Source organism: Sminthopsis crassicaudata, chromosome 2, assembly GCF_048593235.1.
Source record: "Sminthopsis crassicaudata isolate SCR6 chromosome 2, ASM4859323v1, whole genome shotgun sequence".
Classification (NCBI taxonomy): domain Eukaryota; kingdom Metazoa; phylum Chordata; class Mammalia; order Dasyuromorphia; family Dasyuridae; genus Sminthopsis; species Sminthopsis crassicaudata.
In genome coordinates this window covers 273,891,042-273,910,427 of record NC_133618.1, presented here as the reverse complement: position 1 = coordinate 273,910,427, position 19,386 = coordinate 273,891,042, and the positions used below count along the sequence as shown (strand labels likewise).

Genomic DNA, 19,386 nt, shown 5'->3' with positions numbered 1-19,386 from the left:
TATGGATCTTATGGTAATTTGGGTACTTTTAGGTTCCCACATAGGAATAAGGAAAGTAATAAAGGTCATTAAAAACTAAAGGCAAATATGAAAAGATGCTCCAAGTCATTATTAATCAGAGAAATGCAAATTAAGACAACTCTTGATATACCACTACATACCTGTCAGATTGGCTACAATGACAGGGAAAGATAATGCGGAACGTTGGAGGGGATGTGGGAAAACAGGGACACTGATACATTGTTGGTGGAATTGTGAATATATACAGCCATTCTGGAGAATGATTTGGAACTATGCTCAAAGAGTTATCAAACTGTGCATACCCTTTGATCCAGCAGTGTTACTACTGGGCTTATATCCCAAAGAGAAGTTAAAGAAGGGAAAGGGACCTGTATGTGCAAGAATGTTTGTGGCAGCCTTTTTTGTGGTGGCCAGAAACTGGAAACTACATGGATGCCCATCAATTGGAGAATGGCTGAATAAATTGTGGTATATGAATATTATGGAATATTACTGTTCTGTAAGAAATGACCAACAGGATGATTTCAGAAAGGCCTGGAGAGACTTACATGAACTGATGCTGAGTAAAATGAGCAGGACCAAGAGATCATTATATACTTCAACAACAATACTATATGATGATCAATTCTGATAGACATGGCCCTCTACAACAATGAGATGAACCAAATCAGTTCCAACAGAGCAGTAATGAACTGAACCAGCTACACCCAGTGAAAGAACTCTGGGAGATGACTATGAACCACTACATAGAATTCCCAATCCCTCTATTTTTGTCCGCCTGCATTTCTGATTTCCTTCACAGGCTAATTGTACACAATTTCAAAGTCCGATTCTTTTTGTACAGCAAAATAACTGTTTGGACATATATATATATATATATATATATAATTTAATTTATGCTCTTAACAAATTTAACATGTATTGGTCAACCTGCCATCTGGGGGAGATGGTGGGGGGAAGGAGGGGAAAAGTTGGAACAAAAGGTTTTGCAATTGTCAATGCTGAAAAATTACCCATGCATATATCTTGTAAATAAAAAGCTATTAAAAAAACAAAAACAAAAACAAAAACAAAAAAACTAAAGGCAAGGGGCAGCTAGGTGGCACAGTATATAGAGCACTAGCCCTAAAGTCAGAAGGACCTGAGTTCAAATTTGACCTCAAACACTTAACACTTCATAGCTATGTGACCCTGGGCAAGCCATTAACCCCAACTGCCTCAGCAAAAAACAAATAAACAAACAACTAAAAGCAAAACTTTCACAGAATACCCTGACAAACTGATATACACAGGAAGTTTCTTGATCATTATATGAGCAACAGAAGAGAGTTTATAATGTTAATAAATAATGTTTATAAAGTTTATAATTGAAGACATTTTCTATCTCTGAAACCCTGAGACAGTTTCAAGATGGTATCGGAGGGCATTTTCTTTCCAAGGATGTGTTTTGGAAAGGGAGTAAAGGAACGGGGATGGGGATTTAGAAATCCTGTCTCTCATTTCTTCTCTTCTCTATCTCACCTCTTGTTCCAAGTCAAGCAGTGCTTGGCGATATGGCTGCAGGATTGAATCCAGACCTGTGCAAAAGGCCCGCAAATAAATTCCATGTAATCCACTTTGGCCTGGCTGGGATTGATGATGATCCTGCAATTAAACAAAGTCAAATTAAATTAGCCATATTGTTGAGATTTTCAGATCAATTGCTGAACCTGGAGTCACAAAGTCCTTAGTTAAAATATGACATCAATATATTTCTTAGTTGTGAAATTCTTGATATGTAAAATATGCTGTCTGCCTCAGTTTTCTCATTTGTGAAATGAAAATAATAATAATGTCTATTTCCCAGAGTTGTAAGGACCAAGTAAGATTATATTTATAAAGTACTTTGCAAAAACCTTAAGTTCTATGCACATGCTGCTATTTTTGTTATTATTGTCATCATTAGTTGTATTGTTGATGCTTGAATAACTGTCAAATTAGTACCTCTACAAGAAGAAAAAACTGACAAAATAATGCAGGAAATAGTTTGCCCATTAATATTATAGGATCATAGATTTAGAGTGGCAAGGGCTCTTTAATGTGCTTCTAGTCTAACTTTCTAACTTCAGAGATGAAGAAAAAGTTCATCGAGATTAGGTGATCTGTCCAAGGTCATAGAGGTCAGACCATTGTTTTTAAAACAGAGATCCTGAATTTAGGTTGGCTCTAACCCTGACTAGATGAGCAACCTGAAGTAAAGTCACCTCACTACTCTGAGCCCACGTTTACTTATAGGTAAAGGATGAATAATACATTTATTATTTCCTACCTCAAGGGATGTTGTAAGAAAAGCACTTGATAAATGTTTATATTAGTGTGAATCATAATTCCCATTCCCACCTGACATCTTGTTCATTTTATGCCTCGATTTTTTTTTTTCCCTTCACCTTAAGGAAGAATAAAAGCTTTCTGAATTAAAGAGAAAAAGGAAAGAATTTCCTCTTCTGATGAAAAAAATCCATCTTCCTTGAGAACTACTGTATTTGAATAACCCAGATTTTAAAAAAATTTTTTTTAATCTGAGCAAAAGCCCAACTAGAAGCCTAGTTTAAAAACCAGTCTCCAATTTCCTTTTTTCCCTTTCTGCTATCTAATATAATTCCCATCTAAGTCAGATGTTTTCCTGAGGCCAAAGAGATTCAGTCACTTTCTCTACTTTTCTTACAGGAAACATGTGATAGAACCAGATTTCCATCCAGCACTTTTCCCATCACATAATGCTGATTCTTAAGTCACTTACACTATGGAACAAAAACTTTCAAAAGTTATAGGAAAAGACAATTCAAATAACAAGATACACTTGTAAATAACCTTAGGTGAATTCTATCCCAAAGATGACTCTGTGATCATTCATATGGACTGGTTCTGCTTGCTTTCAAGGAGCTAGGAGTAGGAGCAATGAGTTAAAATCAGAAAGAGGCAAATGTATGTTCAACTTTCCTAATTCCTAGACCTATCCAAGCAAGGAGTGGGCTACTTCAGCAAGAAATGAATTCCCTGCTAGAAGTCTATAAAGATAGGCCAGATTTATTTTTATTTTTAACTTATTAATAGAATTAGTAGTAAGAATTTGATAGTCACTATGGCCACCAAGATCCCATTCAGAAATTCAGTTATTCTATTATTGTTACTATTATCATTTATACTTTGGCACTATTCTGAATCGAAAAGGTCTTTTGCAAAATGTGTAAAAAGTATCACCACTGTCCTCAAGGGGCTTCTATTCCCTAAGGAGTAGCCACTCACCTGCTGTTGTACATGACCTGTATATTGTTCAATAAACTCTGTAAATCGGATATAGTCTGTGCCAAGACGACAAAGGCGATTCAGCACACTAGTCTCACTGGGATGGAGAAATGGAAAGTCTTGTGACACCTACAAGAGAAATAACAGCATTAGGGACAGGGATGCCTCTGATTCATTTGGCTTCTTTCCCAAAGATATTTCAAACACTTTACAATAATGATATAACATTTTTCTCCAAAAGTTTTATGAACCTTTGTATTTCCTCATTCTGTTTTGTGAGACAAAAATTTATTTTTCAAAAGAGTTCTATAAAACATAAACTATTTCCATATTACTGATTTCTTTCTAAACTTTTTAACACAAATTCATTATAGTTGTAAAAAATTGATTTTTTTCAGTCCCTGTAAATATCATTTAAAAAAGAAATAGTGTGTATTTAACATGTAATTTTAGTTATTTTTAAAATGTAATTTGTCAATTAACAAGCATTTATTTTCTTTCTCTTCTTCCCTCTCATTAAGAAAAAAGAAAAAGAAAAAGAAAACCCTTGTAATAAATATGCGGTTAGGTCAAAAAATTCCTGCATTGTCTAGGTCTAAAAAATTTCTCATTCCTCATTTTGAATCCATTATACTTACTGGACTGACATAATTTTGGAAGGGGCAGAGGAGGCTAAGTAACAAGAAATTACTTTTTCTTTCCTAAACCCTTCTAATTTCCCATCTCTAACACTTACGCACTGACTAAACATTTATTAAGGATCTTCTGTGTGCACAATATTATATTACTTATTACAGGGGATAGGAAGAAGCACACTAACAGATACTCATGAAAACTTTTTAAAAAACCCATTCTCATTAAGAGATAATGCAAGATAATACTATGAATAAATTACAAAAAAAACAGTAAACGCGTTGTGCTATTCTCAAACCCTATAGCTTCACAAAATATAAAAGATGAGAAAGTCCATAAATAAGACTTGTCTTTCTAAGTTCAAAACTTGAAAAGTTTAGGGAAAAAAATCCACCCAAACCACAGGTTAAACACAAAAAAAGTCAAGAATGAAAAGGAAGAACAATGTCAACACCTTCCTCTGGGCTGAGTTTGTCAATTTAACAATCACTTTCTAAGCACCTCTGGACAGGTATTAGGCACCACAACAAAATGCACTGCAACAAAAATGCAATCTTACTGAGAGGGGAAAATTGTACTCAGGTAAGCATAAAATAAAATAAATACAGATTAATGGGAGGAGAGTATCTACAAGTGGGGAAATGAGAAGAGATATCTTTTAAGCTGAAATCTGAAGAGAGCCAGGGTTCCAAAAGGAAGAGTGAAAAAGAATTGCAGTTCATAGGAGCATAGCCTGGGCAATGCATTTAGAGGGGAGATGTAGTATCTTCTACCAGGAATAAACAGAACCCAATATGGATGGAACAACTAGCACATACGGAAAATAAGGTATAACCACAGTACAAAAACAAACTGGAGCCAAATTGGGAAAGGCTATTTAAGTGTTTTTGCCCCCAACACCCCTAACACACTTCCCCCTCCAAAAAAAAAAAGAGTCTGAATTGGTTTCCTAGTGCCAATATGTCACCATTAAAACTCCCTGAGTAGGCAAGTGACAGGGTCAGACATATATTTTAAGAACGTTATTTGGCAGCTTTGTGGAGGGTGGACTGAAAAAAGGGAAACCAGATGCAATGAAAACAATTAGAAGGTTACTGTAATATTTTAGGAATGCACTGGTGAATTCATATTTGACTTTAGAGGCAATAGAAAGCCATTAAGGCTTCTTGAGTAGAAGAGTAGCCTGGTCAAAACTATTCTTTAAGTATATCATTTTGGCAGCTCTAAGAAGGATGAACTGAAAAAATGGAGGAGACTTGAGATAGGGAATTCAAATCGGAGGCTACTACAATAATCCAGGTGAAACTTGATGAGAGCCTGAATTAGGCCAGCTCTCTAAATGCAGACAAAGGGATGTAGGTGAGAGAAGAGGTATGGCTTAGCAATACATTGAACACTGAGGAATAGAAAGGCTGAAAGAAGAATCAAGGATGACTCTTGGAGATGTGGCTGGGTTATATTATAGAGGGGAGAGTCATCTGCCAAGAGATAATACTTGTGCCCACGGAAGTGAGAAGTGGACACTGTGAAAGAGTAGAAGAGGGTCCAGCATACAGCACTGTAGCATGGCATCTGCAGGAAACTGACAAGGATGGGTAGAGTAGGGAGGAGAAGCATGACAGAACAATGTCATGAGCTCAGAAATGGGAAAGTATTCAGAGAAAGGAGGGCATTAAAACAGAAATCATTACAGAGAAGTCAAGACAGTAAAGGATTGATAAAAAAAAACCAATGGAATTAACAATATAGAGATCAGTGGTAACTTTAGAGAAAATAGTTTCAGCCAAGTGATGAGGACAAGAACAAGAATACAGGAGGCTGAAAAGTATGTGGGAAATGACCAAGTGGAGGCAATGAGTGTAGACATCTTTTTCTAGAAGCTTAATAGAAAAGAGCTTGCATGTTTCTGGGGCATCAGGGAGGGGGCCAATGGACAGGGAGAGATTGGAAATTTGCTAGAATGAGGAAATATTTGAAAGAGCAAGCTCCAAGAGAAGGGGAAGGTGTCAAAGGAACAAGTAGAAGAGGAACTTCATTTTTCATGATTCCTTTGGCAGATCATGTCTGGTGAAGCCTAAAGACCTCTTCTCAGAATAAAGTTTATAAATATGCAAAAATAAAAAGCATACGATTGCAAAGGAAATGAATTATGTTGGAAAAGTTATCAAATTATCAAAAAACCAACTTCACAGACCCCAAATTACGAATCTCTGAAGTCGTGGATCTGGCATTGGTGAGAAGAGTCTCTGCTTCCTGCTTGACTAATGCAAAGGAAAGGATAACACTGAGATGATGAGTCTATAATACAGGAGAAACTCAGGATGGATAGCCCCAATGTGTTAGAGAAGTGTGAGTTGAAATCTCCTGTTTAGAGGGAGCAGAGAAGGCTGATAGAAAAGTGCAACAGAAAGTCAACAAGAGAAGAGAACTGGCAGGAAGTGAAGGCTCAGCTAAGATTAGATAATATCCATTTGTAGCCAATCTAGTTTATCAGTGTTGGGACTTCCATAGCAACATTCACTGGCATGCAAGTAGAAGCAGATAATCAATGAACAAGTATTACCGTCTCCTTATAGCTGAGCACTGTGCTAGGCAAAGACAAAATAGTCCACTGCTGGAAAGGATCAAGACATTCCATTAGGAGGATACTATATATTTGCAAATATATTTGCAAACAAGTAAATATAAAAAGTGAGCAATATAATTTTCCAGGGGAAGCACTAACAGCTGGAGGCAGAGCAGAGATGAGGAAAGGCCTCATGTAGGAGATGGTAGTTGGAGCATAAGGGAGAGAAGGCTTCCGTAGTTTGTGCCAGGGACAAAGAGGAAAAAAGAAATTTCGAGTCAGCCCAGTGCAGCTGGAACAGAATTCATAAAGGGACTATATAGTCATTGTGGAGCTGAAGTGTGAGTGTGGTCAATACCGATACCAATGGAGGAGTTAGGCTGTAGAGCCAAAGTGAACACTGTGAACACTTCTTGAGCAGGGAAATGAAATGATCTTATCTGTGCTTTAGAAAGAGAGCTCTGGGGAGGATTTTTTTTTTCTTTTAATAGTATTTTATTTTTCCAAATACATGCCAGAATAGTTTTCAACACTCACCTTTGCAAAACTTTGTGAACCAAATTTTTCTCCCTTTCTTCCTCCCTCCCCAATACAGCAAGCAATCCAATATAGAGTAAACATATACAATTCTTTTAAACATCACAGTATTACATTAACTGGGAGATGGGATGGGAATATGATTTTTGCCTTTTGTTACCCTAAATATCCAAGCTTTTCCCAAGGTTAATTATGGTAAAAATAAATAAGTAAATAAAAATAATAATAATGCTGTATTTGCACTCAGCTCTGGGTTCAAGTCCCAGGACAACCACTCATTATTTGACTCCAGTTTCCTCAATTGTAAAATGAAGATCAGCTTTAAATTGTGATCTCTTGCTATTCCTATAGCACCAGGATTATGGAAATTCCCCAGAGAAGAATCACCGTGGGGCCGCGTTTTCTTTTAGAGGTGGGAGAACCACAACCCAGAAGGGCTGGAAGAGGTTTAGGGTCGACTCTGGAAGCTCCCACTCTCAGCCAGTTCTGAAACCGCTACCTGGGGCAAGACGCCCTCAGCTAAGGCCGGAACCCACCGTGGCCCATACCCACGGCCCTAGTTTTGGCCAGCACCTCCTCCTCCCCCACCATAGCCCCGACTCTTGGAGCCTTCATAGCATTTCCGTCTAGCCTGACTCTTCGTGAATCCATTGCGGGTTTCCTTGGCCATTTCCTTCTCCAGCTCATTTTACAGATGAGGAAACTAAGGCAAGCAGGGTGAAGTGACACAGCTAGAACCTGAGATCTTTTCATTCTATCTTTGTTAAGCCCTTCACCCCTTCCACCTTCCAACCCATCCTCTTTCCTCACTCCTTCCTCCGCTACCGCGGCTCCGCCCCTCCGCCCACTCGGTTCCTAGCCCTTCCCGCCTCCATTCAGCAGCGGAGGCCACTTCCTCGGACCCCCCTCCCGCCTTTTCCAGGCTCCGCCCCCTCTTATCGGCTCCCATGACTCCGCCCTCCATCCCTCTTCCGCACGCCCCACAGTCCATTCAAGCACTCCGTTCCCACGGCACCGCCCCTCTGACCTCCTTACCCCCAGATCCTGCCCCCGGCTTTCCACACTTGCAATTTTAACTCCGCCCCTAGCTTTCAGTCAGTCAGTTGGTGTCTCAGTTAGAGCTCCCTTTAGGATGAAGATTACCTGGAGGCCGCTCCGCTTGTTCCAGGTGAAGATGGCACCCGGGTACCCGCTCAGCGCCAAGAGCAATTCGTGGATCATCCCCACGGCGGGCAACGGGCAGCTGAGAACGCCCACTGCCTCCTGCGGCGCGAACCCTACCGCCTTCTGGGAAGAGCACGGCTCTCGCCGATATGCGCAAAGCCCGCTGGGGAGTGTAGTTCTCGTCAAACTAACTAGCCTGGAAAGACAATTCCATTGCGAGGAAGAGAAAAAGGCACCGGTCAGCGTGAGGGCTTCCTTTTTCCCCCGCCAGTGGAATCCCGGAAGTGTTCACGTAGCTTGTCTGATTGATCTCTTTTACTTCTACTCCAGCGAACTCTCCGAGAGACGTAGTTCGGGCAGAGGCATTGGCGCACGCGCCGTAAAGTCCTTGGTGTCTCCCGCGCGGACTTCCGGTTTGGGAGCTGGACAGGGAGGCTGGAGAGCGGGGGCCGGGGCCGGAGCGGGAGCGGGTGAGGCCCGCCGGGAGGCGGGGACGGGACTAAGTCGGAGGGGAGCGGGAGGAAAAAGTGGGGTGGAGGGGAACGGATAGGTTCAGGAAGCACGCTGGAAGAGGGATTCCCAGAGTTCCCCTAACCTAGTCAGTGACCGTCTTCAAGGTACGGGACGTCTGCAACGCCTAGAGTGACCCGGCCGGAGGGAGCGGAGACAAAGAGGCCGAACCCTGGGCTCCCTCTCCTCTCCTGAATCTAGATATCTCTCGCTCTCCGAGACTCCGGGACACTCCTGGTGTCCTCCCCAGAATCCTGCCCTCCCTCGAAGCGCTTCATCCCTCTGACGTCCCCCCATCTGCCCTGTCACCCTCAGCTCGGGGTGACCCCAAGAACCACCTAGCCCCGGCGAAGGACAGGAGCTGCAACCCTTGTCCCCCGGGGCTGAACCACCCCCCCCCCCTTGAAGTATCCCCACCGAGCCTGTACGCCGAGATTTAAGAAATGAGAGAGAAAACAATGACAAAATCTTCTTTTATTGTTAGTTGCCTGAGGTGGTGAAAGTGGAGCTGGGAGGGGGGCGGGGCAGGCACGGAGGCTCTGGAAAGGGTTCGGAATTGGGGCGGGTAGGTAGAGGGGACGGACCGTGAGGGGCCAGCTGCATGGAGCTTGGACCGACTCTTTTGCTGTCCCCAGTGAAATTGTCCCTTCCCCTGACCCTCTGGCTGCTAGGCATTCCTTGAATTCAGACCCTCTGTGAATTTCTGAGGGTGCAGTCAATTAGGACTCGGGGGAGGGAGCATATCCGGAAACACAACACAGTTAGACTATCCTACAAGCCAGACCGGAAATGCAGCTTTTAGGCAAAGTTCACTGGCTCCTAATCCTGGGGTTTTGTTCTCAGGAGAGTGCTCCCTAATTCGGCTAGTTTCTTCCTGAGCATGTAGATAGGCTAGCCCTATGAGGACTTTGGATGAATGTTTGCATCCTTTTGACGCTGTCATTCCTCTCTACCCTAGGGAGAAACTCCTCTCGAAGGTGCAGTGATTTCCCCAGGGATAGAGAGGAGGCAGGTAGAAGCCCTGGCTCCCAGACCTCCAACTGATGTCAAGCTGCCTCCTGTGAATGATGGCCAAATCCACTCTGAGAGGGGATGGGAGGAACTCTGAGACCTTTCGACAGCGTTTCAGGAAATTCCATTATCAGGAGGTGGCTGGGCCCCGTGAAGCTTTCAGCCAACTCTGGGAACTTTGCTGTAGATGGTTAAGGCCAGAGGTTCGAACCAAGGAGCAAATTCTAGAGATATTGGTATTGGAGCAATTCTTGACTGTTCTACCTGGGGAGATTCAGACCTGGGTACAAGAGCATTGTCCAGAGAGTGGAGAGGAAGCTGTGACCCTGGTAGAAGATTTGGAGAGAGAACCCAAAAGACCAGAGTGCCCGGTGAGAAGGGTTAGCCCCTTCAGAAACATGAATTAGAAGAAAGCAGGATGTGAGGACCAAATTAAAATAGAAATGGGGATAAGATAGTGTTTTTTGTCTCTCTGTGTGATGCTTTTTATTTCTGACCATGTAGACAAGTGATATTTCTTTGAAAAAGAGACTGAAGTGACCATTTGACTAATGTTCAACCTACTGTATCACTATGACTTTCAGCAGTTTCTTGTGCCTTGGATAAAAGGAGAGTGTTGTTTTGAACTCTATTACTAAGTTTAGGATCTTGCTCTCTCCTTTCTAAAGCTTTTTGCTGCTTGGGGAATAGAATATGTGTGGTTCCTTCCCTTATTCTCTAATCAAACCCCAGTGGAGATGATCTCCTTTTACTTTAAAATATTTATCTTTGGAAATCCATCCTATTTCATTGTGAATTAATGGGCGTTCTTTATAGGTCACTGTCCCTGTGAAGGGACAGGAAATTCAGCCAGAGAAGATGGCACCTCTAAGATCATCCCTGGAGTTACTAAGTGTCCAGCAAAAAGCAGGAGAATCCCAGCCCAAGGTTGTGGCCAAGAAACAATGGGCAGGTTGCCCAGAAATAGGATCACAGGAACAACTTAACCTAAAGGAAAAGCTCCGATCTCATCAAAGGACTGGTAAGAACTGGATTCATTTAAGTAAAAAAGGAAGACAACTTAGGTTGAAAGTGGTAAGAGTGAAAATGGGAAAGGTCAAACATCAGACATTTCAAAAATATGAAATTTGGTGATTAAGTATAGAGATGAAAGAGAAAACATTGTTGAAGTTGAAGATGACTCTAAGAGCATCAGTTGATGTAGACTCCCTTCAACCCAAATAATAGTGTAGTTTTCTAACCACATGTAAAAAATACACTAGAATAGAGATGGCCATTTTTATCATAGAGGTGGTTAGATGATAATCAGTGCATGAGAGCTTCTATAAATGGTCATGGGTCCTGAGTGTGAAAGTTAGGCTTCAGAAGGCTAAGGTGGGTCTTTCCTCTCTTCATCTCTGCCATGATACCATTCTGTGCTCCCAAACAAAATCTTGCCATTCTCTGGAGTTTCAGACCCTTAGTTTTCTTTTAAATCTCTCCATATTATTGGACCCTTTTAAGATATCTCTGGATATTTTTCTTATAATCTTTCCTAAACTTAGTGGATAAAAATGATAGTGTCAACCTGGGGTTTTCTATGATCATTACAAACCATATTATCCTTTGTTTGCTTCCCTATGAGCAGGATTTTCTTTTCCCAAATCTGGTATGGTTTCTGGGATGGAGCGAGGAGAACCATGGGTCCCAGATCTTCTGGGCTCCAAGGAGAGGGAAATCTCAAGAGGCAGTCACACAGGTGACAAACGAATACACTCTGATTTTATGCCATCAAGGAGGGAAAGAAAAAACTGGGGAGATCAGGAGCAGTGGGGCTTTGAGGATGAAAAGGTAGCTGGTGTACACTGGGGGTATGAAGAAACCAGGACTCTACTTGCAATTTTAAGTCAAACTGAGTTTTATGAAGCCCTCCGGAACTGTCATCGTAATAGCCAAGTGTATGGAGCTGTTGCTGAAAGATTACGGGAGTACGGCTTTCTTCGGACACTTGAACAATGTCGAACTAAATTTAAAGGCCTCCAGAAAAGTTATCGTAAAGTCAAGAGTGGCCATCCACCTGAGACTTGCCCCTTCTTTGAAGAGATGGAAGCCTTGATGAATGCCCGAGTCATTGCTTTACCCAGCAATGGCATGGAGGAAAAGGTGGCAGCATCTCGCCCCAGCTTGGGGTCCAGTGATGCTGAAACAGAAGAACAAGAGCAGGGGGGCTGGCAGCAGGAGGCAGCAGCAGAAGAGGCTGCAGCTGGAGATTCTGAGGGGGAGGAAATGGGTACTGAAGCAGGCCCCCAGGAGCCCGGGAGCCCCAGTGCTCCAGTTCTGTTCCGAAGCCCAAGTGGTAAGATTCTCTTTCTTTTTGGGGTTCTGGTATTGAAATTAAGGCATTTTCTATAGGAAACAGGACTATGTTAAGAATCAAGAAATGTGAATTCAGTTCCTAGTTTCTTATTGTGTCTAGTTATTTCTCTGCTTTGTTCCAATATTGCACTCTGTGGTAAAAGGATCTATGAAAAAATACAGTGAACTTTTTAAAGATTTGGAGGTGAGAGAATAGCGGTTCAAAGTAATTTAGCAAATTAATATCTTTATAACCCTGCATTACTAGGATTGTGACTGCCAAAATAACCTTTACTCTTCCTCTCTCATTCTTTTGTGGGATGGTGAGGAGGAGGAAGAAAGAATACAAACTTTTGATTTCTTTGGAGTAAAGATCTTCCAATAATAAAAATCCACCAATGTCCATAAGCTAGTTTGCTACTTAGTTTCCTGGGAGCATTACATACAGCCATTGTGGCTGACCTTTCTACCTCCAAGGCTAGACCTCAATCTAAAGTTATGCTACATCTACATTTGTTACATCTATGTTTCTTTTCAATTTTTTTCCCAGCTGTTTTTTCCTTTTGCTCCTCAACTCTCCCATCCCCCTTTTGTCATATGGTTTTCCTTTGCTGTGTTGTACAGAGTAATGTAATGGAAAGAGCTGTGAATCTAATGGATTAGGAGTTAGGAAACTTAAGATTCTAGTCCCAGCTGTCTCAACTATGAGGTAGGCAGCATTGGACAGGTGACTTAACCTTTCTTGTCAAAGAGTTACTCTAGCTTTTATATAGCATTTTAAGATTTGCAAAATGCTTTTATAGATGTTATTTATCCTCACAATCCTAGGAGTTTGGTACTACTATTACCATTTTATAGACTAGAAAACTGAAACAAAGGTTAAGTTGTATGCCCTAGGATCACACAGGTAGTAGGTGTCTGATATGGAATTTGAACTTAGATCTTTCTGACACAATTCTATCTACTGTCACCTATAGCTATTACATCATTAGGAATAAATAATTGTTAAGGTTTATCTCTTGAGTTTCCATGATTGATATTTTCTTTTGTCTTCAACTCCTTCATCTTTATAACTTTTTTTTTTTTTTCTGGTTTCCTTTCTTCACCCCCCCCACTCCTATTTTCTCATCCCATGACTTTTTTTTTTCTTTTCTTTTTGAAAAGACTGATGAAAACTTGAAGTTTTACAAGGAGCAAGCCTAATCAAAGTGATTAGGCTTTCCTAATTCTGTTCTGAGTCTGGAGGAGAAGTTCCAATGTTGCTACCTCAACCCTAGAAGCCCTCAGAAAACAGATGATAATCAATATTCTTATGGCTTCCTATCTGTCCTGGCACCTTAGAACCTGGATCTACAGATTAAGCAAATCCTTAAAAAGAAATCTTACTCATCAGATGTTTTCCTTACCAGGTTCCTGTGAACATAATGTTCTAAGAAAGAGCAAGATTGTCATGTGTCTGTTAGGGATTATGCTGAGGTCTCATTAGGAAAAGCATACACTGAATGGTTTAGTGTCCCAAAATGGTAGCTGTTTGAAAGGCTCCAGTGCTGGGATTTAAAGACAAAATGGTTGCTTTGTACCTTGAAGCATTGGCAAAAGCAATGTTTTAGTGGTCTGAGCCCTCCTTTGGAAATATGAAAAATCTGAGATAATTATGAGGATAATAGAAAAGAGGATGAGGGTTAGAGTAGTACACAGAGACATACCATTGCTAATGGGAATTGAATTTGAATCTGTCCCTAGTCATTTGGTCACTTTTTACTTAGAATCACGTTCCTAAAACAAGTTGTCAGAAGAATCTAAGAGGGTAATACAATAGCTATGAGAATGTCATGTATGGAAGGGTAGGAAAGCCCTTTCTTATGTGGTTAGGCAGTCTAAATAAGTTTCTAATGAATTAATATAAAATTCAGCCCTAACAAGTGAGTAAAAGAACCTGATTTATCAGATTTTATAACATGCTGAAAAAAGGAAATATTACTTTTTAAGCAATCCATTTAAAGTACAAACCCAAATGATTTCTGAGCAAATGGAAGTTAAGGTAACAAAGCTAAGTGTTTAGAACACTGAACTTTCTCTTCGGGTGGCAGGTGTACACTGGGGCTACGAAGAGACCAAGACTTATCTTGCAATTCTCAGTGAGACTCAGTTTTATGAAGCACTTCGAAATTGTCATCGTAACAGCCAATTATATGGGGCAGTAGCTGAGCGGTTATGGGAATATGGTTTCCTTAGGACACCGGAACAGTGTCGGACTAAATTTAAAAGCCTTCAAACCAGCTATCGGAAAGTTAAGAGTGGCCATGCCCCTGAGACCTGCCCTTTCTTTGAGGAAATGGATGCCTTGGTGAGTGCCCGGGTTGCTGTTCCACCTAGTGATGGTCTGGAGGAGGAAGCAGCACCTCGCCCTGAATTGGGAGCCAGTGATGGTGAAATAGAAGAGCTAGATCAGGAGGGCTGGCAACAAGGAGACACAGCTGAGGAGGCCTCAGCCACAGCAGAAGATTCTGAGGGTGAGGAAGTAGGTGCTGAGGAGGCACCTGGAAGTTCTGGGAACACTGGTGCTCCAGTCCTCTTCCAAAGCCCAAGGGGTAAGATAAACTTTATTCTTTGGGTCTGGATGTACAGAAAATTATGATGTAGAGGAAAAAGCACTATACTAGTTCTATATAAGACTTGGGTTCTACTCCCAGCTCTTCTGACTCAGTTTGTGAATACTTTCACTCTTAGCTCAGATTTTCTAACTTATGAAGCTTCAGGGCAGTAGTAAATATTGTTCCCTAGTGCATTCTGTTTACTCCAAAGATAGCATTAGCCTAAGGAATTCAACGCATAAAGGTTGAGAAATAGCTGAATTCTTTGATCCCACCATCTCTGTGTGGGCTGAAAGGCAACAAGACAATGAGTCTCTAATATCTCATCCTAGACAGCATGTTCATCTCAGGTGTATGCCTAGTATAAAGATAATTTTGAAAATTTTTATCATCCAAATGTGTTTTCTTCCATCAACTTTACTCAGTTTTCCGTGCTCAGTCTTGTTTACTTAACTGAAACCCTGTTTCTCTTTTCTCCCTTGCACCTACCCTCTTCTAGAGAAGAAATTTAGGGAGATTCTTTTAACTATAATAATTACATACAGTCTCTGGAATGTCCCTATAATAGGAGAGATTAAAAAAAAACCCTCAGTTTTTAATGGCCTAGAATTATACTTAAATTTAGCAAAGATCATTAATCTGGTCAGAACTAGATAGATCTTTATCAGATAAGCTGGAGCATTTCAGCTGCATAACTTCAGGAGTCTAGACACTGGAATGTTCTGCAAAAGATGCTTGAGTAGTTTTTTATACATTTTGCCTATAAAAAGTGCTAAGAACTCAGTTGAGTTTCTCTAGTGTGAACCTAGCGCATTCTGGCAGCTAATCTTTATCTTATTTTGATATGTTCTAAAAAGCTGATTAGCAGAATGCTTGGGTGATTTTTAAACACTTATGTGATTTCTCCCCTCCCCCACAAATTTAATTATCTTTTAAGTTTTATTCTTAGAATGCCCCTTTACATTATAGTCTCCTTGAGGACAGAGATTACAATGCTTTTTCATATATCTAGTTTCTTATATATACTATTTAATCATGTTGTTTAACTTGAAATAGAATACATGAATTTCTGAGTGTTCTGCTATCCTCTTCTTATTCCTGGCATACATTATCACCTCAAGGCAAAGGAACCTGTGTCCCTCTTCCGGACACAGGAAGAATGTATCTGGGCAGAGATATTTGGGGATTTGTGATCAGATGTTGAGTTTCTGTGGAATGGTCTGGCACTAAATTAAAAATCAGAATCAGGGATTCAGAATTGTTTCAAGTAACATTTCTCCAACAGTTACTGTTAGTGCCAAAATAAGAAAAATTATAGTTCTTAAGTCTAACGTACTCATCTTTCCTTGCCCCTTTCTCTCCCCTCTCCTTCCTCACCCCTTCCTTTCTCTCCCAAACATGCTTAATAGTACAGAATACTACAGAATAGTACAATGAGAACTCAGTAGTTTTCCTAAAAGAGAAATAAAAATTCTAATTCTAACTTTTGCTCTTTTCTGATTTTCTTATACTCTGACTTGAAGAACTGAGGGAATGGATGACTTTCTGAAATTATGTTCATTCTTTCAGGTTTTGAAGCTGGATTTGAGAACAAGCAGAACACAAAACGGGATATTTCTGAGGAAGTAGAACTGCACAGGACATTACTTGCAAGGTCTGAAAGGAAAATTCCTCACCGTTTTAAACAGGGAAAAGATGATGACAGTGATTGCAGGACAGGAAGGCAATGGCCAAAGTCCCCAGTAGAGAAAAAAGGAAAAACAATACCCCCAGAAAGGGGCTTAGGAAAAATCCTAAGTCATCAAAAACCTCACTTGGGAGAGAGACCCTATAAATATCTTAGATATGGAAGAAGTTTTGGCCCTAATTCACACCTCCTCATGCATCAGATACCCCACCAGATAGAAAATCCATATACATGTGGAGACTGTGGGAAAAGTTTTAGTCGAAGTGCACGTCTCATTAGACATAGGAGGATACACACTGGTGAAAAACCTTATAAATGTCTTGACTGTGGGAAAAGTTTCCGTGACAGTTCCAACTTTATTACTCATAGGAGGATTCACACAGGAGAGAAACCCTATCAGTGTGGTGAATGTGGAAAACGATTCAATCAGAGTTCAAGCCTTATCATACATCAGAGAACCCACACTGGAGAAAAACCCTATCAATGTGAAGAGTGTGGGAAAAGCTTCAATAATAGCTCTCACTTTAGTGCACATAGGCGAATCCACACAGGAGAAAGACCCCATGTATGTCCTGATTGTGGGAAAAGCTTTAGTAAAAGCTCTGACTTACGGGCCCATCACAGAACCCATACAGGAGAAAAACCCTATGGATGTCATGAATGTGGGAAATGTTTCAGCAAAAGTTCAGCCCTTAATAAACACCGAGAAATCCATACAAGAGAAAAGCTTTTATCACAGTCAGAATCTAAGTAAAAACCTGAGAATCTGCAAAGAGCCTTTAAAAAGTATATTATTTGGGAAACATCTAATAGATTCCATCTCCAATGCCCACCTGGCTTAGGAAATTACCTTTAGGATTTACCCCACAGTGGTGCTCTCCTTATAATCATTTGAGTCTGAAGCCACAAAGCTGAGGCAATAAGATCTAAGGAATGAAGGTCAAAAGATCTAAATATCATCCTATCTCTGCTTTTGATTTGATGAGAGAGTTCCTTATCCCCTCTCAGTGCCTATGTCATTCCTTCAGTAAAAGAAGAGGATCCTGTGAGTTTCACTTATCCCTGTCACTGTTCATCTTGTCATTTTGCTGCATCTCTGGAAACATTTCAGCAGTATCACAGGGGAAAATGTTATGGATTTATCTCATGACTCCAAGTTTTTCCCCTCTACAAAAAAAGGGAAATACTGAAAGGAATGGAATGACTTTTCTTGTTCATGTAAATCTGTGTTCAGAATATGATATGATTGAATTTAGTCTTTCCCCCTCCCACTTTACTCTTAATGAGACAAGTTTAGTATTCCTCTTGGTCATGTCTTATAAATTGTCTTAAGAGTCTACGTGTTATTATGGGGAAGCTGTTACAAAACCTTGTGTAAAATTGACGTGTCAGCCCTGTATGGCTGTTAAGTTTCCTTCAACCCTCAGAAAGAATTCCTACAGTATCTAGTTTCTTACTTCCCTTTTATCCCACCTCATCTGTAATCCAACTGTCCCTTGTAGTCCATCCCAAAGAGCAAGCCAACTAGGCAGGCAGTGGTGGGTAGGAAGGGACATTATATGGGATTTTCCATATTCCTCGTATTCAGTTCATCTAGTATAGTATTATGCACCTGTAGGCAACAAATACTTCTTGACTAATGAGCAGGACATTTCTATATTACTATTTATTAGGAGCAGAGTCCACCAGTGCCAAAAGCTTTCAAGCCTGGTTAAAGATCAATTGTCTTTACCAAGTTGGTGGAGTAGCCAATCTGTATTAAGTATTTAAAAAATATATATACATGGAATAAGGAATACTTATTTGCTGCTGCTTATCAAATAGTAATAACTGCTCAAGAGTGCATAATACTGTAGTGGACCATGTATAAAAATGAGGTAGAATTGGGCCTTTTCCTCTGGGAGCCTACAGTCTAAAAGTAGGCAATTTTGGACATAGACAAAAAATAATTATCACATATATATATTTACAAGTTTGGCATATTACAGTGCAGCACAAGGAAAGATACTGGGAAGTGCCCATTCAATTTAGATAGTTAACAATCTTGAAGGGAATAGGAGAAAAAAAAATTTCAAAAGTAGAAACATCCCACTTAAAAGCTAGAGTTTTATGAGTGGAAAGAGTCTAAAAACTAGAAGGTAGGGTGTTTGGTATGAATAAAGCAAAGGAAATTAGTTGGGCTTTAGGGAGCTAAGGAATGATTCATTCATTAGGGTACTTAAAACCACAATATAGTGAACTTGACACCATTGAAGGGCTTTAAAACTGTAATTGAAGAAATGACTTTAACTGAAACTTGAAGGTATGCCAGATGTAGAGAAACCAGAGATGCAATAATCAATTAATTGAAACATTACTATGTTTGGAAGATGGCTTCCAATGTAGAATAAAAGTACTATTTACTATTTGGGAAGTCAAGAAATCGGGAGTTGATTGTAAGATACATAACTTAATGGGTGGGAGAAGACACTTGACTATGTTAGGTGAAAAGAAAGGTATTATAAGGAGCTGAGAGTGATGGACAGTGTTTACTGGAAAGATAAGCAGCTCTGTCTTCCTCACATTTGGTATTGAATTAATTGCCCTGTAGTTGGAGTCAGAAAATTGGCTAGCAGGTGAGGTAGACTATTGCAGATGGTTAGTTGGTAGATGAAGATGTTATAGTATTTAGGTGGTTTTGATGGAGGAGGAATACTGGGATCCAGAACATACTTTTATTAGGAATCAGTGCTACCTTTCCCCCAGATATCAAATAAGCAAGCAGTAAAAAGTATATGAAAACCAGTCTAAAACTGCCTTAAAGCCAAGCTCTGTAATGGTGTAGTATGTGTGATTAATAGTATAATACTGTCTGTTTAGCATATTCATGTATGATCTGGTGGAAAGATCATGGGAATGGGGTTTAGAAAGACAAGTTCTTGTCTTTATTGTCATGTATAAGTCATACTGCCTCGTTTTTCCCTATTTGTAAAACAGAATCATGTTTACACCTTAAGCTGCCTCTCAGGGATTCCATGTGAATAAATGAGATGATGTCTCTAAAA

General features: G+C 40.3%; 2 protein-coding genes across 6 annotated transcripts in view; one reads left to right on the top strand and one right to left on the bottom strand.

The window, feature by feature from the left end:
• Window positions 1–8,565, bottom strand: part of TUBGCP4 (tubulin gamma complex component 4) — a 27,560-nt gene extending 18,995 nt beyond the window's left edge. Inside the window, exons 1-3 of the mRNA XM_074289434.1 lie at window positions 8,186–8,565; window positions 3,307–3,435; window positions 1,543–1,665 (exon numbers count right to left, since the gene is read on the bottom strand). Of these exons, the coding sequence (XP_074145535.1) occupies window positions 1,543–1,665; window positions 3,307–3,435; window positions 8,186–8,263 (330 nt within the window). The 5' untranslated portion in view covers window positions 8,264–8,565. The remainder of the gene's footprint in view (window positions 1–1,542; window positions 1,666–3,306; window positions 3,436–8,185) is intronic.
• Window positions 8,538–19,386, top strand: ZSCAN29 (zinc finger and SCAN domain containing 29). 5 transcript variants are annotated; one of them, XM_074289428.1, is made up of 7 exons: window positions 8,617–8,676; window positions 8,824–9,195; window positions 9,675–10,098; window positions 10,544–10,748; window positions 11,355–12,062; window positions 14,152–14,652; window positions 16,225–19,386. In XM_074289428.1, the coding sequence occupies exons 3-7, from the start codon at window positions 9,781–9,783 to the stop codon at window positions 17,094–17,096; spliced, it is 2,604 nt and encodes an 867-aa protein (XP_074145529.1). In that variant the 5' UTR covers window positions 8,617–8,676; window positions 8,824–9,195; window positions 9,675–9,780; the 3' UTR covers window positions 17,097–19,386. The 5 variants fall into 5 exon arrangements, with proteins under 5 accessions (XP_074145531.1, XP_074145533.1, XP_074145529.1 ...); XM_074289430.1 differs by lacking the exon at window positions 8,824–9,195 and having other exon boundaries at window positions 8,538–8,676; XM_074289427.1 differs by lacking the exons at window positions 8,617–8,676; window positions 8,824–9,195 and adding an exon at window positions 8,734–8,823.

What these genes read in the sequence shown, in the direction of transcription:
- ZSCAN29 (XM_074289430.1), top strand. Translation starts at nt 9,781, where the DNA reads ATGATGGCCAAATCCACTCTGAGAGGGGATGGGAGGAACTCTGAGACC. An exon ending in CCAAAAGACCAGAGTGCCCG is followed by an intron (nt 10,099 to 10,543) that starts GTGAGAAGGGTT and finishes CGTTCTTTATAG; the next exon opens with GTCACTGTCCCTGTGAAGGG. An exon ending in CCGATCTCATCAAAGGACTG is followed by an intron (nt 10,749 to 11,354) that starts GTAAGAACTGGA and finishes CCCTATGAGCAG; the next exon opens with GATTTTCTTTTCCCAAATCT.